The following is a 19,917-nucleotide window of genomic DNA, read 5'->3' as shown; positions in this document are numbered from 1 at the left end:
TTCCCTTGCTAGTAGGAAGCATGCAGTTACTTTCTTTCCAGGAATCTTAGTCCTTTCAGTTAAAGCCTTTACTGCCATCTGATCAATCCTTTATGTCACTATCCCACCCAGAGACACAGGTCAGCCAACTGTTTTCCATAACTGCAAAGATTTTTATCTTATTCATGGTTTTCTCCAGCTTCTGGTGCATCCACTTATTGTTAGAAAAGCCTCTCATTTGCTCTTCTTATAGCATATGATGCAGAGCTCTGTTTCCTCGCAGGCTAACTGCTGTTTTCTTGAGCCCATCCTTGGTAAGTTTTAACTGGATAACTTGCTTTATTAAGCTTAGGAAGCATTAGTTTACTTATTTTCATTATATTCTTAGTGAAGATCAAATTCTTATCATATATACTTCTCTGTAAGTAGTGACCAGATGACTAATTTATTAATTCGCCAAAATGCGCACAGATGTCTGATAGGTATGTTGTTCAAATTTAGACAGAACAGATCTCCTGGGAACAGAAGTATTTTCCCTAGGACAGTGAGGGGAGAGTTGCAGCTCCTTGGTAAGCACCAGCTGGCACTGAAGAGCTCTTCTAGTCTAATGGGCCTGCAAAAGACATGCCTGCAGCCCTATGACCTGCAACACCTCTCCCTCCTGCAGCCGATCTGGGGGTCATTTTGTGATCTCCAGTTCAGTGGCTGCTGCAGAGGTTTCCTTTAGCCTGCTGTGGCTGTTCGCAGAGTGAGCTGCTGGACTTCAGCTCACCTCTACTCCCAGCCAGCTGCTGAAGGCAGCAGATGGCATTGCTGTACAGCAGATGCCTGCTGCTTTTATTTGCTGGGCTGAGTATAGGCTTGGTCTTAATGATTTGATTTCTCTGTTGACATTTACTATTGAATTTCCCCTTATTTCACAATTTCAATTTTAGGTAATGGCAGAATGCTTCTATTTTTTGAGCTCTTTTTTCATTTTTGTGAAAGAATTTTCTACTAGTTTTCTAGTGAGGCGATCATTTTGAACTCAAACAAAATCCCTGAAAGCTGCTGTAAATATTACATGTATAGTTTGAGTCTAGTTACATCTCATGGCTCACCAAATCCTTTATTTTGAAGGTGAAAAGATGATAAGATGTATTCAGAGAGGTACTACATTGTTCTCCTTCAGGTTTCACAGAAGGGTTTATACAAATGTCTAACTTATCATTCCTTCCCATCTCTGCTGGTTGGATTGTCTTGGCTTTCACAGAGGGGTACCCATAGGCTCTTGATTTGCAGACTCTTCCCATTTCTGGACACAGGACACAGCCATCATCTGTTCTAGTTTGTGAAATAGGATGTTGTTCTCTGTTGGCAACAAGGTATCTCTGAAGTTTGTGCCCATGAGTAAGTCACGAGAGGCCCCTGTAAAATGGAGCATTGCTCATTCAATGCTTGTGCACAAGGGCCTGTGCAGGCAGATAAAGTTCACCCATTCCTGATTTGCCCAGGACAAGGGTTTTGTGGCCAGGAAATGAGGAGGTAGATTCACCCATTTTTCAGCACAACATGCCTCAGGGGGAGGTGGGGTCTAGTGCAGTCCACACTTCCCATTCCTGGAGAGACAGAGCCTGCAGGCTCTCACATCTAGGTCCACCTCCCAGGGTGGTGGAGTGAAGAACCTGATGTTGTTTCTTGCTGGCGGAAAGGATTTGTGTGATGCACTGTGCTCCCACAGCAGCAGCTGCAGATGGGAGGAAAGCCTGGCTCTGTACTGTTCTGCTCATTTTGCCAACAGCAGGGGATGGATGTTTGCTCAGTGTTGGCTGTTCCTTTTGGTTTGCCAGTGTGTTCAGCTCCACAAAAACAACAGCCCTCCATTTCTTCCAAAGTCTTTGAAGGAAAGGGAACTCACAAAATCGGAGTTTCTGAGGACAAGGTTTTGGGCAAGCTAAGTAAAATGACTCAACTGTAATGATCCTTTAGGGCCAGGGTAGCGTAACCAGCTCCAAGGCTGTGTGTATAACAGCTAACAGAGACTGCCTCTCACTAGAGACGGTTGTTTCAATGGCCTATTTGAGTCTGAGTCATTCTGATAGTTTCCAAGCTTTTTTCTTGCACAGAAAACTGATAAAGGCCATAAAAGCCTCTTTGGAGGCTCAGGAAAACAGATGTCAGATTATATTTGAGTAAATTTTTTGGTTTACAGACTACAACCAGCAGTTTCAGGAGACAGAACACTAATCATGCACTCAAGCTGAATTCAGCAGTTTTAGGAAAACAAATAAGAAGACTTGAGCGTTGTGACAGTGGCTCATTTTGGATGTGCTAGGCCAAAATATTTCATCTGGGAGTGATACTTTGAAAAACCTGGGAACAAGGGGTGCTTTACTCTTTCCCTGCAATTTTTCTGTTTAAATGCAACCATCTACAATGCAGACATCAGCACCCAAGGTGTTTGTGGCCAACTTCCTTTGGAGTCCATGGAAAGAAAGGAATTCATCCAAAACATTTACTTGTCAACTTAAAGATGAAATGTGTTGTGCCTGAGGCTCCACTGCTTATAATAAGTAGGTCCCCGACGATAAAGAGATCCCAAAGTGACAAACTCAGATGTATCCCTGCCCTTTTCAAACACACCTCTAGAATTGGAAAATAACTGTTAGGTACTGAAGAGAGTCTTTTGACAGCAAATAACTTTTATAGCAAATTTGTCCTTGTACCTTAGCAGTGGCATTGAGCAAATGCTGTCACTTGTGAAAGCTCAGTGTGAGTTGAATACTTCTAGCTGTTGCTAAGAACAGCAAAAACCTTTTGATGTTTCCTACTCTTGCCAAAACTAATATGTGTAAACGCAGACATCTGCTTGCAGTATTTCAAGTTTTCCTTATTTATTGCTTTTGCCTTTCAATCCCAAATGTCTGTCCTAGAGGAAAGCTATATTTCAGTGGTAGAAACCTTCTAACACATTAACCTGTGTGAGCATATGAAAGATTTGAAATACACATTTACAGTTCCAATAATTTGGAATACAGATTTATTTAAATATTTAACAATTACTAAGCCTGAAATGCACGAGGTCCAAAGATTGGGAATTTGACTGTGCATATTAATAACTTGAGCAAGAGCTTCAGCAAGTGAAAATTATGTTGTTTGCCCGAAGCAAGGATGTATATTAATTTACACAGCCAGATACATCCACTGGTGTTTGACAGTTTCACATTTTATCTGAAGGACACTACAGATCCGGTAACTCCAGATTTTGTAAATGACTGTTCTGATTATTAGCATAATTAAAATAATCTGACTCTGATCAAAAGGATAAAAGCCCCAGTTGAGCAGTGCAGGAAATTTACAGGAGAGAGAAGTAGAAGGTGACTCAGTTTCTTTGGTAACTGTGAGAAGACTACCCTCAGTAAAGATCAACTAGGACAACAGGTTTGACCATGACATAATTTGCCTTTTCCATCTCTTTGCACAGCTAGATTTAGTTTCAGGTTGAACAGATAGGAAAGGCAAATGTAACTAGCAGTAGGAAGCTTATTTGATGAGGATGAGAGAGGCTTTGCAGTTCCCATTGCACAAGCTACTCCATGTTATACCACCCTTGATGTTCAGTCATACAGAATAACATGCTGAGTACCACCACCCGCTCCCAGACTTGGAAGCACAGTTCCCACTGTAAATATCCTGATCTTTAGCAGAGAACTTCATGTTGTTGTGTACAGTGGAAGAATTGGTTGAAGTCATGGCATCCTCTGCTGACCCTGTGTAAGCTCCCAGCCTCAACTGGTAACCCTGGGACACATCTTCCAAACTGAAGAGATTATAGTCTGCAAACTTCATGGTGTTGTGGCATCCCACGTAACAAACTTGACCTGGTAGACTTTCTGCCTGGCAATCTGATAGATGTACTCGGTGCGTAGCCAGTAGTCACTCTGTACGTTCCCAAAGCCATATTTGTAGGTGCTCCAGGATTCAGCCCAGGTGATCTCCGTGTTCCTCTGGTTCCTCTGGATGACTGTCCAGCCCCCATCTGTCATATTCATTTCACAGTACACCATAAGCTGGTGGAATCCGGTGGGCTGGATGATGTAGATGCCACCGGGGTCACCAGCGGAGATCTCACTGCAGTCCTTGGGCCAACCTACAGCAGTAGAGAACATAGAGAATTAACAGACACAATGACATCCCAAGCTATTTGTCTGGCTCTTTTAGAGTGATTTCTAGAAAATGACAAGATAGAGGATTTTGTCAGAGTCATAAAAAGGCTACCACTATGTTTCCTGCTTTAAGTTTAGAAGACCTCTGCACAGAAAATACAGTGGTTAAAAGAATATGCATATATTTTGAAAACATAATCATAGAATTGCTTCTCTTTCTGTGCTCAGCCTTTCCAAATGTTCAGGTGCTTCCCCTCCTTCATAATGTTAGAAGGTTCCAAGCATCACCTAGTGATGGCTACTCTAACTTAGTTATGTTTGAATGAGAAAATCAGGCTAGTAGCTAATTTAGAATCAGTGTGGCATTAACAGTAGATCAGAGCTATTCCTGCAGGGCTAGGATCCACTGCATCTTTGAGGTTGGCTAGGGGAAAACCACATTCCCTTGATAGGGAATGTGGTTTTAAAAAATCACCCTATGGCCAACTTAGAAATCCCTGTGAGTGCTGCTGAGGAGGCATATCCTCTGCTTGCCCTGTACAGAACTTCATGCCAGAGAAGGACATGTGGCACACGTGGGAGGATTGCAAAGACCTTCAGGATCTCCTAAGGCACTAACAATGAGTAACATCTCCTGAGTGGGCTTGGACTGCATTGTGGCAGACCACATCCAATTTTCCCCCACAAGAGCTGAGCTGGGTTTTCCCCAGGTTCATTGCCTAACCACCACAGTTTGACCATTCCTGTTGCCCAGGCCTCTTGGGGATGAAGCCATTCCCTTGGAGGGTGACAGAGATTCTTATTGTGGTGTTCTGCTTGCTGAGGGTCATTGGATCTGCTCTGCCGCATGTGTCTTCTATCTTGATCTGCGTGGAAAAAACAGAGTACCAGGGGTGAGGTGAGCAACCCTTTACACTGCAGTATAGAGATAACTCCAGCCTCCAAAGGCTTTGTTTTCAGCACCAAGTTTTCTGTGAGGCACTTCAACAACTCCACTTGGCTGATTTTTCTTCTTACAATGTATATTTTGACTGTAAACTCCGTGACGGGATAGGATGCTAAGAAGAGTAGCAATATAGGGGATGAATCATCAAGCAGTTGCCTATTGGGTCTGCTCACTGTTACAGCCTTACAGGATTGCACGGAGCAGACTGCATATCAGAGTAGTAGTGATGAGAACTAAGAAGTATTTCTAGAGACGAGGGACTGAGAAGTAAACACTGCATGTGCTGTCAAACCAAGACTAAACTGCTGAGTGATATTACTGTAAACTAGCATTGCTTCTCAATGGTGGTTGAAGAGATTCATATGTTTGTTGAATTTGTAAAGACCTTCAGAAACCTTCAGAAAGGAAGGGAAGTTCAAAACATGCTATTCTCAAGATAACGATGCTTAGGAAGAGATAATAGCACTTGGTTTCACAAGATAGCTTTCCCTGAGAGCTTCAAGTAGATGCTCTGTCAGTGATGTGACCAGTTTATTATATCATTTAGCTATGTTCCATCTTCAGAAAGCATTTTAGTTGATTTCTTATGCAATTTTTCTCTGAACTTTTAGAATTTTAGATGGACTGCAGATGGTAAGAGAAAAGGCCTTCCTTTGAATATTTATAACTCTCTAGAAAAAACTATTACATACAGTCTTGTCAATGACAAAGAATGTTGAACTCCCAAATATTGTGTTTGGAGTAGATTAGAAATCAGAGGAAGTTTTGATTAGGTTTCTATTATTTCTGAGTGTGACTCACCTTCCCTGACATTATTTTCCATGTCTCCCTCTCTCCACAGAAGGTAGAGGGCTCCTGGTGTTTGAATGAACAGAGCTTAGGAATGTGAAAGAGAAAAAACGTAACAGAGTTGAGCTCCTGTGGAGGTAGATTAATGATTTCATCTAAGCTTCCTTTCAATATGTTTGGGTTTTCAATGTCCACAGCAAGAAGAGGGGCTAGTAGGGCTACCACACAGGTGAAGAACAGGGGATAGGAGTGCTGAACAGTTGGAGAGAGAAGACAGGGTGAATCTGGAAATGCAAGTCTTCTGCAGAAGGAGAATTGGCTCAATAAATTCAACAGAAATTAAAAAATACTTATGGAGTAGACAGAACTACATAATTAATTATGTCTTTGCTTTATTGGGCAGCAGAAATATAAAAATAAATTCCAAAAATAATCATTATGCAAAAGCATACATCCCCAGGAAGAAACATTTTAGCAAAGATTGCAACCACAACCTGCCAGTCTAAAGCTGCTTCCAAGAGTAGTGTTGTTCTCTTTGATTATTATATGGGTGAAAAACAGGCCCTGAATCCTAGAATTGAGATCTGAAGAGGGCATCAGCATGGGCATCTTGAGAAGAATGCATTCTAGTGATATAGCACAGCATGCTGATTCGTAGATACTTCTCTTATCATAAGATGGACAGTAGATACTACAGCAATGATAAAGGAGGTACTGAGACCTAGGATCATGGGATAGAAGGGAATTGTCATGGTCAAAACAATGCTAGTGGTACCCAGAGAGTCAGTAGCTTAATTTATATTTGTCCCAGAACTGTACCCTCTCAACACAGTATCAGATAGACTGAAAATTGATCATTGCACAATAATGCCAGGGAGACAAAGACAGGGGGTGAGAGCATCCTGCACAAAGCCAACAGCCTTAATAAAGCACAAACCTCTGGTATGTGTCAAAAGCCATGGCTTCTGCAGGGAAATATCCTAAGTCAGTGCATCTCAGCTGAAATGTGGTTTATAATGCTTTAAGCTTTAAAGAATTGATTCTACTAGTATTTGAAATCTGAGTGATTTCACTCCTTTGGACCATACCAGATCAAGAGGTTCCTCAATAGTTCGTTCATGTTCAGCTCCATAGATTTGTGTCTACAACTTGCCCACCCAGCTTTGGTCCCCTGAGGATGGTGGGCAATTAATACATTAATTAGCTTCTGTTTAGATTTTTTAAAATACACCATTCAGTACTCTGGAATCTGGCACAAATACAAGCTAAATTAATGTTGCCTTTACAACAGCACACAGTGCAGGGTGTTTTTGACTGTGAGCGGGTATGGAGGAGAGAGTGTAAAGAGCAGGATTGTCACAGAGAACTGGGGGGAGGAAAGCCAGGAATAGGGTCATCCCCAGTCCTATGGTCAGAAATAGTCAGTGGGAAAAGTAAAACTGCAGTGCCAGTGACAGAAACATTGTGGGAGGGAGCCCTGGAGAAGACAAGGTGCAGGGAGAGGAAGCAGAGCTGCTCAGCAACCAGCGGCCACACAGCGCAGTGCAGAACGACGTGGCTCCCAGCCCAACAGCCCACACTCACCCATGCAGTCTCTGCAGGGACTCTGTGGATCACGAAGCCAGGCAGGTTTGGCTGGCTGCAAGGTGGCCAGCCCCACAGTTACAGGGCTTGGCAGGTAAGGTGGGGCCAGCTGCCCCAAACCACAGCACTCTTCCTCCAGTTGGCATCAGTGCTGGAATTTTATGGTTTATTTGCCCTCCACCTGTAGGAGTCTCTATTAATATACCAGCTGTTACTCTTCTACAATAAGAAATCCTAATAGAATGCCAGCAAATAGTGTCTAATATTGATAAGAGATTCCACCAAACAAAGAAATGTACTTAATCCAAACTTCTGATAGGGATTTTATTTGAGTTTGTTATTTCTAGATTCGACACCAAGCCCTACAGTGACATTCTCTGACCTGGGCTATGCAGGAGATCCTCTGTAGAAACCCGTAGGATTTGCCCTCTTTACCATGGTCAGACCTACCAAGTCTCATTCACCACCCTAGATGCAATCTTCATCTCCGATGTTGCATTGCTCACAGGCAAGCCTCCTGTGCTAGCTCAGCCGTGAGGCTTCCTTCCCAGCCATGATTCTCCATACTGATTCAAATACTCAGTTTGATCTGGGTCCCCCAGTAGTTTTGCCTAGTACATGTGATCGAGGACCATAGCAGTGAAAACAATCATCTCCCAGAGGGCAGCACATCCCACAGAATCCAGCATAGCAGACGCCGGCACATGTGCAGAGGTGCCCCAATGCCTGGCAGGTCCTGAAGCCTTCCTGCAGCTGAGGGTCCCATGCAGGGACCTCAAAAAATTGAGGTGTCTGCTCAGGTCGTTAACTATGACTTTGCAGTTCTAGGGTATCCTGGGGAGCAGTCCTGATTACAGAGCTGGTTGCAAACTAAATTAACTAGGTGGCTGCGTGCTAAGTGGAGTATGCACAGTTTGAAGCCAGCTTTGCAACTGGTAAATGAATGAGAAGACAATGTAAGATGGGCAGTGAAACAATCATAGTGATGTTTGTTTATAAATCAGTTACATTGATTTAGAGCTGTGGTGAAATATTGATGATTTGAGATGGTAACTGCTGTCCAGGTAGAGTGTCCTTCTGCATTGGACATAAGGAAGTCTGGGGCACCCATTTACACATCTGCATTTCTCTTCTGTTGGAAGGCTAGTACTGAAACTTGTTGTCAGTCCCCCTTTGCATTCATCCTGAGGTGTCACTGCCACCTCTGCTGTCCTCCAGTAGACCAGCAGGTAATGGTGAAGGGCTCTGCATGGGCCTCACCACAGTTGTCACTAACCTCGCTGTTCCCTGCTTGAGACTTTATACTGGGTTACTCCAAGATCAAACGAGTTTCCTTTGATTACAGTGTGGGGAATGTTTTTCATCAAAGGACACATTCTCCTGCTCTTTATCACCCCACTTCAAAATTACCAGTTCCAAAATTACAAGTGTATTCACAGAAGAAAAGGATTCTTGCCAACTTTGCTTTGCAATATTTCTTCTTTCTTCTTGCTGTTGGGTAACAACGAATGAGGTGATCCAAGGATGCTCCTCAGCAATTTACTTTCATCACAGCAGCTTTCTATACACAAGTGTTTCACAGCGACCCTTGAAAGGCAACTTTGGGGCACTGATATACTTCTAGCATCCAAGTTCAAGAAAGATAAATGGTACCTTCTCAGTCCTTTCATTCTTACCCTACGCAGAACCAAAACTCCTATTTCCTCTGGCTTCAAGCCTTGCATGGGCAGAGGGCTGGCTGCTGACACCTATGTGTGCACTAAGTGTCAGGACCAAAGTTAGGGTTGCCAAGCCATGACTGAAGTCCCAGCCTGTCACCGCATGTGACCCCAAGGCCAACAGAGCTCGAGGTCAACAGAGGCTTCCTGAGCCTACTTCTTCCCAAGAGAACATACAGGCCAAAGAGGGGAAGTGCAGGCAGAAGGGTACGGCATAAACACCCAGAGCCTCCTGATCATCCAATTAGGAGATAACCTGCAGGGCAGGCTGTTGCCTTCAGCCCTCAGACTCTACAGAGAGAGGATAAACAAGGGGCCAGTGTCTGCATCTCAGGTATGAGACTGACTTCTTTGTTGCTATGTGCAGGGAAAGAGCCCAAGACAGAGCGCAGGCCATCACAAAATGATCACGATGTGCTGCTCATTGGCAATTATTGACAAACCATTGCTAGTAGCTTTTACAGTCACTAATCTCCAGATAATATGAGTCTGCTCTTAGAGCCTACATTCCCTCCTTCCTGTTTGACTTTCCCCTCTCCTTTTACTACTTTATTGCCCTGCAGAAGCTGGTAGATCCTCAGAAAGGCTTAATTCCTGGGCAGGTCCAGGTGTTTGCAGTTGATAAATGCCCTACAGCTGGGAGTTTTGGAACATTTTTGTATTTCTCTGAAAGAAACTTATATTTGTGCTATCTTGAGCAAGGAGAGCACAGGAAAGCCATCACATGTGCACACCATGCAAACAAGGGCACTAAGATTCTAACACAAGGTGATGTGTATGGAGATGACCACAGCTATAAAGGGACAGATCCTGGCATGGAGTTCAGAATGGCAGGACACGCTGCTCAGGTTCCTGGCATCTGCTGAGCAGCACTGTGGTGATAGGTGAGTTCTGATCTTCCTAATGGCTTATTTGTCTGTGCTCCCAGCTGTGGGCTCAGTCCTGCCCTATGTAAAAGGTGCAAGTAGAAGAACAAGGTAAGATGATAGCAGCAGGGGAGCATGGGAGTTCGTGCTAATGAGGGTGTCCAGTGCCTATCTCAATCCTTCTCTTTCCACCAAGCCATTTCTTGCAAAATCTGTGAGTTGTTTCCTGCATCCATGTGAACTGCATGCTTTTCATCTGGAGCGGCAACTTTAAACGCCAAATTCAGCTGCAGTTCTTTGAACTGTTTGCCCTGAATGCCTTTAACACAGTATTTGTTCTTTCCCATAAAAATTACATTTTGCCTCTAGCCATTTAGGAAAAAAAACCATATACTTTAGGAGAAACAGGAAAAAATATGACTGCACCTTGCTCTGTGGGTGCAGGAAAGGGTGGATCAGGAGGGCAACAAAGCCTTTTCTTGCCATGCTTCAGTCTTGCAGAAGCAGACTCTGCATCAAACCTGCATTTCCAACATCTGGGGAGCCCTCTGCTCCTACCTGTTCCCTTTGCCTCCAATCTCCCTTGCTCAGAGTTCCCCGGGGTGGGGGGGGACTATTGGCAGGGGGCGGAAGAGCAGAGACTGCTCCAGGGATCCTCCTAGTTCTGGGTTCTTTCCTTCCCAGGGCTCCAGGCTGGGATGCACTTCCTATGTGGGGGCCTTGCCCTCCTGCCCATCGTGGTGGCAATGCTTCTCTACTTGAGCCCAGCAGTGTCTGTTGCGGGATTCCAGAGTGGTTAGTACAGACACCAGTGCAGGGGGCTTTTCTGTCTGTGATCTGCACAACACAGCTACAGCCATCAGGTTTGCCTTGCAGTTGCACTGCCCACTGCTGAGTATGGTCAGGATCCTAGGTGCTGTGTTGAAGCATCTCTGTGCTGAGAGCCAGTGAGAGACAGCAGATCTCTGCATTTAAATCCAAGCAACAAAGTTGGATAACATCTGGCTTTTATCATCAGCCTCTGAGCATTTCAGTACAGAGATCAGAGCCTACATCCCCTCTTCATGGTCAAGGACGCAGAGGAGAGAGGGGAAGTGACATGCCTAAGGAGATATAGCAGTCCAGTGGCAGAGCAGGACCAGCATCCAGGCTCTGTGTTGTGGTCTCAGTGCACCTGCTGTCCAGACACACAGCAAAGCTCCCATCCTGGGTGCACAAAAACATGCTCTAGAGTACACAGCATTGCAGGAGCCTCCCTAGTCTCCAGTAAATACGTTCTGTACATATTCTGTTGAAAGTCAAATGCATGTGTTTGCTGAGGTTTTCTCCCTTCATGAACCTCTCCCCAGCAGTATTTTAAGGATCATCTTCTTGGCAGAAGCATTCCCATCATATTTTGCAGGAAGGGTGCAGAGTGCCCAATGAAAGCCAGCATCAGCAGCACCAACACAGCTACACTAGAATAACTTATTAAAGCTTTTTCCAAGAGTAGTCCCTCATCTCTCATTTGCTGTTGTAGGGTTCCCTGCAGACTGCAGCCACCTTAACAGCAGCAGTCCCAGTGGGGTCTATGTCATCCAGCCAGCAGGGTCTCCCCCACGGGTGGTTTGGTGTGACATGGGACACCGAAGGCAAGGGCTGGACTGTCATCCAGAGAAACTCTCATGACACTGAGGTCACATGGAAGGAGTCCTGGACCACCTACAAGCACGGCTTTGGGAACGTAAGGGCAGATTACTGGCTGGGCACCAAGTACCTGCACCTGCTCACACAGCAGAACACCTACAAAGTCCGCTTTGTCATGCAGAATAAATCCAATGTCACCCATTATGCTGAATATGACATCTTCAGCGTAGAGAGCGAGGCCAGTGGGTACCCTCTGAGGCTAGGCAGGTTCTTTGGTGAGGGGGAGGACTATCTGATGACCTACCATACCAAGCATGGGGGCATACATGACAACATGAAGTTCAGCACTCGTGACAGGGACCAGGACCAGGCCAGTGGGAACTGCACCAATAGCTAGGTGGCAGGTGCCATGGGGCAGTGGGGGCAGGAGCTGCAGAGCTTTCCTCAGGGTAGCCGTTCCTGCAGCTAGCTTCCGAGCAGGACATGTTGGAGCATCCTGGACTAGCAGGGAGCTGGCTGGGGGCTTGGTGCTCGGAAAACCATCTGCCTCTTCCGTTGTTGGAGGCAACCGTAGAATCATAGAATCATAGAATCAGTAAGGTTGGAAGGGACCTCTGGAGATCATCTAGTCCAACCTCCCTGCCCAGCAGGGTCACCTAGAGCATGTTAGACGGGGTTGCATCCAGGCAGGCCTTGAATATCTCCAGAGAAGGAGACTCCACAACCTCTCTGGGCAGCCTGTTCCAGTGCCCTGTAACCCTTCAATGGGAGCGTGTACAAATGGTGCAGTTTGTGACTTCTCCTGTGTGTGGGGCAGACATGTGCCACCAGCAATCACTTGAGTGAGGACTCTGCTATATAAAGCATGACCTCTGTTGACAAATGAAACTTTTTATCCACGCTAACTCTGAGATATGGTTGAGAAAACACTGAAAAAAAGAAATGTTTCCCAAAGCCTTACATTTGAAAAATGACTGAATAAAATCAGCAACTGTCTTTGCTGGAGCCCCAGGAAAGAGGTTAGCTGAGTTGACACTGTGCCTGTTCTCCTTTGCCAGGGGACAGCAATTTCATGCATCTGCTCTGTGCTGAGGCAATGGATTCAGTGAAAGCCAATCACTGGTACAGCTGCAGGCTTGGCCTCCCTGCTGCAGGCCCTGGAGGTACTGTGCAGACAAGGGGCTTGTCTGCAGTGCCAACCATCTCCTGGGAATCAGCACAAATTACCCTGCCAGAGCCAGCATCCACTCTAGCTTATTTAGTAGGAAATTGGGGAACTCAGTTCCACACCACTGGCGGTGGCAGAGGCTTGTTCGTGCTTTGTAAAACGTCTTTCAGGTGTTTCACTGGTGATTATTTCTGCAAACCACAGAAAGTCTGATTATCCAAATTAATCCTAGAGTCTCTGTGCAGCTGGGGGGGGTAACACAGTTCCAGAGCTCCCCCTGTGCTGCTCTGCCCCCCCAAGCTGATCCAGGTGTGGCTAGCCTTAAAGAAGATTTATGACAGTGAGAAACTGCCCTAATGCAAATAAAAAGCCATCCCACAACAGTCACAATAGGAGAGATGTTTATCTCCCAGCTGTGAGGTCTCAGCAGTGTTTAATTTTCTGAGAAGAAACCTCAGATCCTATCTTGGGTAAAGGAAAAAATTATGTCTATGCTTCCTTCTATTTACATTCACCACTAAAATGTTACTGCAATATATGTGTCCCTTTCTCTTCCTATTTACAGCATTGTAAACTAGAATTAAATTTCTTAAATCAAATATTACTGTGTCAGGAAGATCAGACTCAAGAATCTAATATTAGCTGATTATGCAGAAGAATGAAACCCTTGCAATAACTGATGCACGCTATCTCTATGCTGGCAAGGAGAGAGTGGCCATCTCATTCACAGAGGAACTTCCTACTACTCTCTGGTTGGATTCAACATATGCAAGTTAAGGCACTAAAAAGCACCGTTTAGGAACACTTTGCTGCTTTCTGAACCCTAACTGAGAAGGGTTTGACAGATGCTGTCCAAAGGTGTCCCCTGCCTCTCAGTGATAACAGAGCGGCTAATTAGCTTCTGTTTTCTCTTTCATCCAGGGCTGTTAAAATATCTTTGCTTTCCACTTGTCAAGCAAGACCAGGTCAGTGGCTGACCACATCCCCCTTCCCACCGTGATGGCTGAGACCCATGCACACACTGTATAATCCAGAAGAGTTCACCCAACCAGTGAACCCATCCCAGCACCTCAAGTAAATGAGACCACTCAGGAAAAAGATAATTTGTGCTGGGGGAAGAGCGAGCAGGAGAGTGTCTACTGCTTTCCTAAATCCCTGCAGCAGCAGGGGATGCATTTGCCAGTGCGTGGAGGAAATTGGTAGCGACCCCCTGCCCCTGTGAAACTGCCTCCGGACCCAAAGTGTGCATGCAGAGGGGGTGGAGCAAGTGAAAAGGATCTTCCTGACCTCTGCCAATGACAATGCTCTGAAATGAGAGATTAATTAAAATTTGAGATGTAAATGGAAACAAAATCAGCAAAGGCTGGGACTCTGCCTCCAGCCATGGCTCACTGAATCCAGGTGCTTCCATACAAAAAAGCCAGAGTCGCATCTGGCCATTTAACTGGGAGGCTACTGGCCTGTTCCCCTACTAAAAACTCAAGGTCACCACTAGCCACTGTGCCTTTCCATCCCTGTTTCACATGGTTATGGTTTAACTCTGAGCATGTGAGCAAGGCTCCTGAAGCACATCCTACCCCATTTCTCCCCCAGTTATGATCATGATTCTATGCAGGGAGTAAAGAAATGCCAAGTGGTACATCTGGAGATGTTATGGGAAGCAACACTGACCACCCAGCATGGCAGATAACCTGACTCTGCAGCCCTCAGTAACAGCTGGGAGACAGGAATGCACAAAGGGGCCTTCTGCTAGGTACTCTTTACCTGAACTGTGAGACATAAATGTGTCGTGATTGTGCAGCAGGCAGAGTCCCTTCTCTGTGACTGTCTGGGGCCAGGGGACTTCTGGGGCTGGCAAAAGGCAGGACTGTCCCTGTCATGGAGAGGATGACTGACCTGGTTTGTCTAGGGATGAAAGAGCTGCCAGAGGTGAGAAGCAGCATCAGCTGAATTAAATGATTGTGCTATACTGGAGGGACCTCCTTAGAAACAAACACCAGCAGTCAGACTTCCCAACATTGATGGAAACTGAACCAAGCTGCATCCACACACAAGTAGGAATTATGCTTTGCTCTCCGCCCCAGGGACCCAGTATGGCACCTCCGTGTGTTTGAGTGGCTCTCCTTGCCTTCAGAGAATGTCGTTTGTTCTCTTGTGAGCCCTCAAGGACAGAGTGAGACACAGGAGGTACAGTGTAACTGCATGTGAACCTGCCTACACAACATGGGAACTGGCTAGTTTCCTCCTAAAATATACTGGAGACATGATGTGGAAAATAGAAATACATAAGCACTGGATCTGTAGGTAAACCTGCCATTGTGAAAACAATTGCTTAAACAGGAGGAATTTAGGGGTTATTAAATGTTGACCAAGAAATATAATCCTCTGAATCACATCACGGATGAAGGTGAGCAGCAGATATCTATGGTAGCTGACTGGAGGCAGAGGTGAGCTAAAGTCTGGTAGCCTGCTCTGCAGATGGCCATGGCAGGTTAAGGGAAGCCAGTCTGGCAGCCACTGAACCTGAGTGTGAAATGATCCCCTAATTGGCTGCAGGAGTGAGAAGTGCTGGACACAGGGCCTTTCAGCAGCCCAGCCTTACCAGGATTGCATCTCCAAGACTCCATTTTCCAGTGTACCTGAGTGGTGCTACGCTGAAAGCTGCTCAGTCTGGCAGAGGTGCTAGGCTGAAAGCTACTCAGTCTGGCAGAAAAGTAGCGGTGACTCTGGGCATTGCCTTTATGTCTTCCATAGCAAATCCCTCGGGTATGTGGGGCTGAATTCCTGCTCGTTGTTGCACTTTTGGAAACCACCAGGGACAAGGAAGATACCGGTGGTACCAGAGGGTAGGCAGCTGAGGAAGATGATGAGAAGTAGTGGTGGTGTTTATTGTTCCACGAGAGAACATGACACTATTAGTGCAGATGCTCTCCGGTAGCATTCCCCATGAGTCTGTGACCCTGCTCTGTATCTGAGCACTAACAGAAACCATGCATAGGCACAGCACTGGAAGGCAGGCAGCTCCCCCAGACATCTGTCTCCTCTGCACAGCTGAGGCCCTCAGCCTGCTCAGATCCTGCCTGGGTCTGAAGGAGGGATCTGTGCTCAGTGTGGTACCCAGGGTTGATGGTGACAGACTATGATGGCACAGTTTGTCCATAGGTGGCAGTTTGGGAACACAGCCCAAGAAGGGCAGGCAGAAGACTTTGATGTCATGGGCTGGTGCAAGCAATGGGACTTCCCCTGTAGTCCAGCAGCTCTGGGGAATGCACAGCATGGGGAGCTTTGCATGAAGCCAGTGAGGCATCAGCACTGGAGGGCTAAGCTGCAAGTGCATATGGCTCAGGTCCCACATCACAACTGAGAGGAGCAGCCCAAGGCCAGCTGGCTGGCTGGGCTGGCTGCCAGATGGTGAAGTGGGACAAGAGTCTTTGAGTGCCTTTCATGTGCTCCACTTGCATGTGCCTTCAGGGATCTGTTCTTCACATCACAGAAATGGTAGAGGACTTCTTGCAGGACTTAGTAATGTATAAGTTAGTAACCAGCCTTCAGAAAAATCCAGGCTTAAAACCAAAAAATAGCTGGCTCTGAAACATCCGAACTGAGAATAACAGGGCTGGGAAGGCAGTGGACTGAGGAAAATATCTCTCATTATTCTTTATCTCTCAAAATCTGGAATTTATTGCCACAAACAAACAAACAGATTAGCAAGGAAAGAATGAAACTAACTGCTTTTATGCACTGCATCTGTCTTCCAGGGAGACTTCAACCAACAGAGGTGGTACATCCATGTCATTCATTTAAACCACTGTGATAGTTTAACACTTAATCTTCCCTGATGGGGAAGGAGAGTCACCGATATGGCATTTGGAGTCTTGTCCATGATATTTCATCCTGGAGAGGGCCTGAATTTTAAGGAACCCCATTCAGGTATGGGAATTTATTGCTGGTCTCATGACTAATTTGTGTCCTGCAATTGTATATTCCATTAATGCAAACTCTGAGAGAGAAAGTGAATTCCAGGAGTTCACAGTGTCTAAATACACACATTGTGGACAGTCATTACCAGTGGGAGAGGTCTGAACCCAGATCTTGAAAGGAAGTGAAGCACTGGCACAGAATTGAACAGTGTGACAAGGGCTGGTCTAGGAGAAAAAATCTTATTGGAGCTAAAATTCAAAATGTTAGACAAATTCTCCAATTCTCTTCATTATTTATATTATTGGACAAAGGTTAGATAATCTCTGTAGCCCCCAGGGTTGAGCAAGAAAATCAAGAAAAGAATGGAGAAATAAAAATGAAACTGTGCACTCATACTAGGCTGTTTAGAGGAGACCAAGCTCCCACAGCCACTGAGACCCAACGTGAAATCTTAGTCCCCCCACACAAGAAGGAGTTTGGGCATGCGATGGAGCAGGCACAAGTCAGAACTGAATCAGGATAGAAAAGCTTGGAGGAGCCCCAACGCAGATGCAGACGTCCATTCACATGATGCCCTGAGATGGGCAGGCTCTGCCACTCTCTGAGAGGCCACAGAGGGCCTGAGCTTCCCATCACATCCACATGAAGTTATTTATCCCCTTCTCCCCTGCCAAAGCCTATCCTGGCCCCAGGCCATCCCAGGAGCCTGTGCTCTGCATCTCAGCACTAGCCAGCTCCCCAGCTGGGCTGCCCCTCCCCTGTGTCTCTGACCATTTCTGCCTTTGTAGGGTTTTTACATGCTCCACACTGTTTAAAATAATGGTACAGTGGTTCTGCTAAGCTCCAGTACATTATGAGCATCATCGACATCCACACTTTGGCTGTGCTCTCCCCAGTCTTTGTGCCAAGCCACCCATTTTGTCAGATTTGTGAGCTTCTGCCCTTGACAGGGTACATGCAAGGACATTGCAAATAGCTGGGTTTAGAAGGGCAAAACACAAGGATGTTTGAGCTTACCAGCTGTACTGATAACATGCAAAGGCAGTTCTGCCAAAAGACAAATCCTCCATATTCCTAGCCCGGACATGGAAAAAATAAGATGATGCAGATATCACCCTGGAGCCATCCTCCAAAGAGGCACTTTCAACAGCCTTTTAGTTTCAAGCCAATGAATTTTCATATGCACTCATAGTACATGTGGCCCCACAGTGACATGAATGCCAAGTTTTATCAGTTTAGCAAAGCATCATCTGCTTTTACAGTGCTACAGCATTTGACCGCAACATTCCCTTCCCTTCCCTTTGCCCATAGATAGAAAATATTTTGAAGTCAAGGCTACTTGTCTCATGAAATACCTTGACTTTTTTTTCTACCCTGTCCTAATAAATTGACTAAGACTACAGCTCTGCTTTTCTGGATGTGATCCTGTGCAATGTGTTTTTGGTGACCTTGTTTGAGTGTGTGGGTTGGACCAGATGACCTCCTTTGATATCAGGAGTAGTGCTATCTTCCAAATACATTTGTTTAAAGGGAATGCTGCCTACAGCCTGTCCTGCTTCAGCATGACCATTGGCATGAGAATATGCTCCAGGCACAAAGATACTGGGTTAAGCAGGACTGTTGTCCACCTCTCTTTATTTTCATGGAGGAGTTGGGTCTTGGATGCAGGACCTGGAGATTTTAAAAGCATATATTAGAAGGGATGAGACTTGGTAAATAATCTTTTTATAAAACTAAGTCTTTTTTATAAAACTAAATCTTTCATTGTCAGCTCCTCAAAAGCAAGTATTTCTGTGAAATCTACTGGCTAATTGGCAAAGTTCAAGATCATTTTACTTAAAAGACCCTGAGCACTCTTTTTTAACTCCCAAGCTGTTTATAAAACCTAAATCCAGGAGGCAGTTTAGGAAAGTCCCCTCTGTGTCTTCCGATTAGAGCAACCCAACAGAAGCAGTGTCTGTGCCTATCAGCTTACAGCATGAATTGGGCAGCAGGCTGCAATGTCCAAAACCAGGCTTGTCCAGGGGATGCAGCAGGAGGAAAACCTTGAGGCAGAAGCTGAGCAGTGCAGAGGGGTCAGCTGTCTCTGGTTCCAGAGCAGGCCTGGGCCAGGGCCGTCTGCTCCATCTCTGCCCAAGCACATTTGCAAGGGGATGGCAGGAAGGTGTTTCTGCCATGTTTAATACCCCCCTATTATACAGCCAGTATATACTCAGGCTATCCTTCCAACTCTCCCAGCACTTCGAAAACCTGCCTGCCTCAATTCCCCATTCATAGCTCTGATTGCATCTCCCTCACTGTGATTCAAACTCAGCATTTCTTTCACTGGCTGTGGTGCTCACAGAGCAGAGGTTGTTCCCATTCCCTGTGCTGTGACACACTTGAAGAGCCTCCATCAGAACCTGGGGTTCAGCAGAGGGTTCACTCAGGCAGCTGAAGGCATAGCACCTGCTTCCAGAAGCTGTGCTAAATGGGCCTCTGGGGTGCTGAGGCTCTGGTGGTTGGAGAGGCACCCCAGAGGAGAGGGGCCAGGGGTCTTCTGCATGACATGGGCACCACCAGCCCCAAGGAGTATTCTCTGCAATCTCCTCCTGCTCCTCCTCCTAGACTTCAAAAGCAATGCAAATGCATTCTGGGTCTACAGACCACTCAGAAATCAAATCAATCCAATGGGAAATAGCTGTCTTCCCTGTTCAAGGAGGGCAGACTTGCGGGAGACAAATTGCACCTTGCCATGCTGCTGTCAGTCAGCAGCAGCTCCTGGGAGCAAAGGAAGCAGCCAGCTGTGACAGGAGTCATGGAGGCATGAAAAAGCCAATCACTAAATCTGCCATCTACACTATCTGCAGGTCTTGGGGGGGCTCTATGGGGAGTTGACAACATGCTAAGGATCACAAGCCTAAAGGATAATTATGCAGCTGGTAATGTTTCATGTGCAATATGAGGAAAGCAGAGAAGGTGTGTAAGGATATGTATTAAGTGGTCTGGACCTAGAGAAGTCTGGGAGACAAATTTGGCCTTCCTTGTTTTCCTACTGGGCCTATCCAGCATTGCAGAGAAGAGGAGGGGTAAAGTGGGGAAACCTGAGGTATGTCTTGACACTAGAACCAAAGAGAAAGAGCATTTGTTGGTTCTCCATGGGATCTGAATTCATTGCCTGTGGTATGAGCCTAGA

General features: G+C 45.8%; 1 protein-coding gene and 1 pseudogene across 1 annotated transcript; one reads left to right on the top strand and one right to left on the bottom strand.

Annotated features, from left to right (window-relative positions):
- Positions 1 to 3,501: 3,501 nt before the first annotated feature.
- On the bottom strand, positions 3,502 to 4,127 carry LOC134149618 (fibrinogen-like protein 1-like protein; annotated as a pseudogene).
- A 2,409-nt stretch (positions 4,128 to 6,536) lies between these two features.
- Positions 6,537 to 12,050, top strand: LOC134149617 (fibrinogen-like protein 1-like protein). Its single transcript, XM_062592850.1, is given in 3 exon segments — positions 6,537 to 6,570; positions 11,547 to 11,647; positions 11,649 to 12,050. Coding segments are annotated over 3 exon segments (537 nt in total).
- Positions 12,051 to 19,917: the final 7,867 nt, after the last annotated feature.

The sequence above is a fragment of the Rhea pennata genome, chromosome 20 (genome assembly GCF_028389875.1).
Source record: "Rhea pennata isolate bPtePen1 chromosome 20, bPtePen1.pri, whole genome shotgun sequence".
In the NCBI taxonomy this organism is placed as follows: Eukaryota; Metazoa; Chordata; class Aves; order Rheiformes; family Rheidae; genus Rhea; species Rhea pennata.
This window is presented reverse-complemented; position numbering and strand designations above follow the sequence as displayed.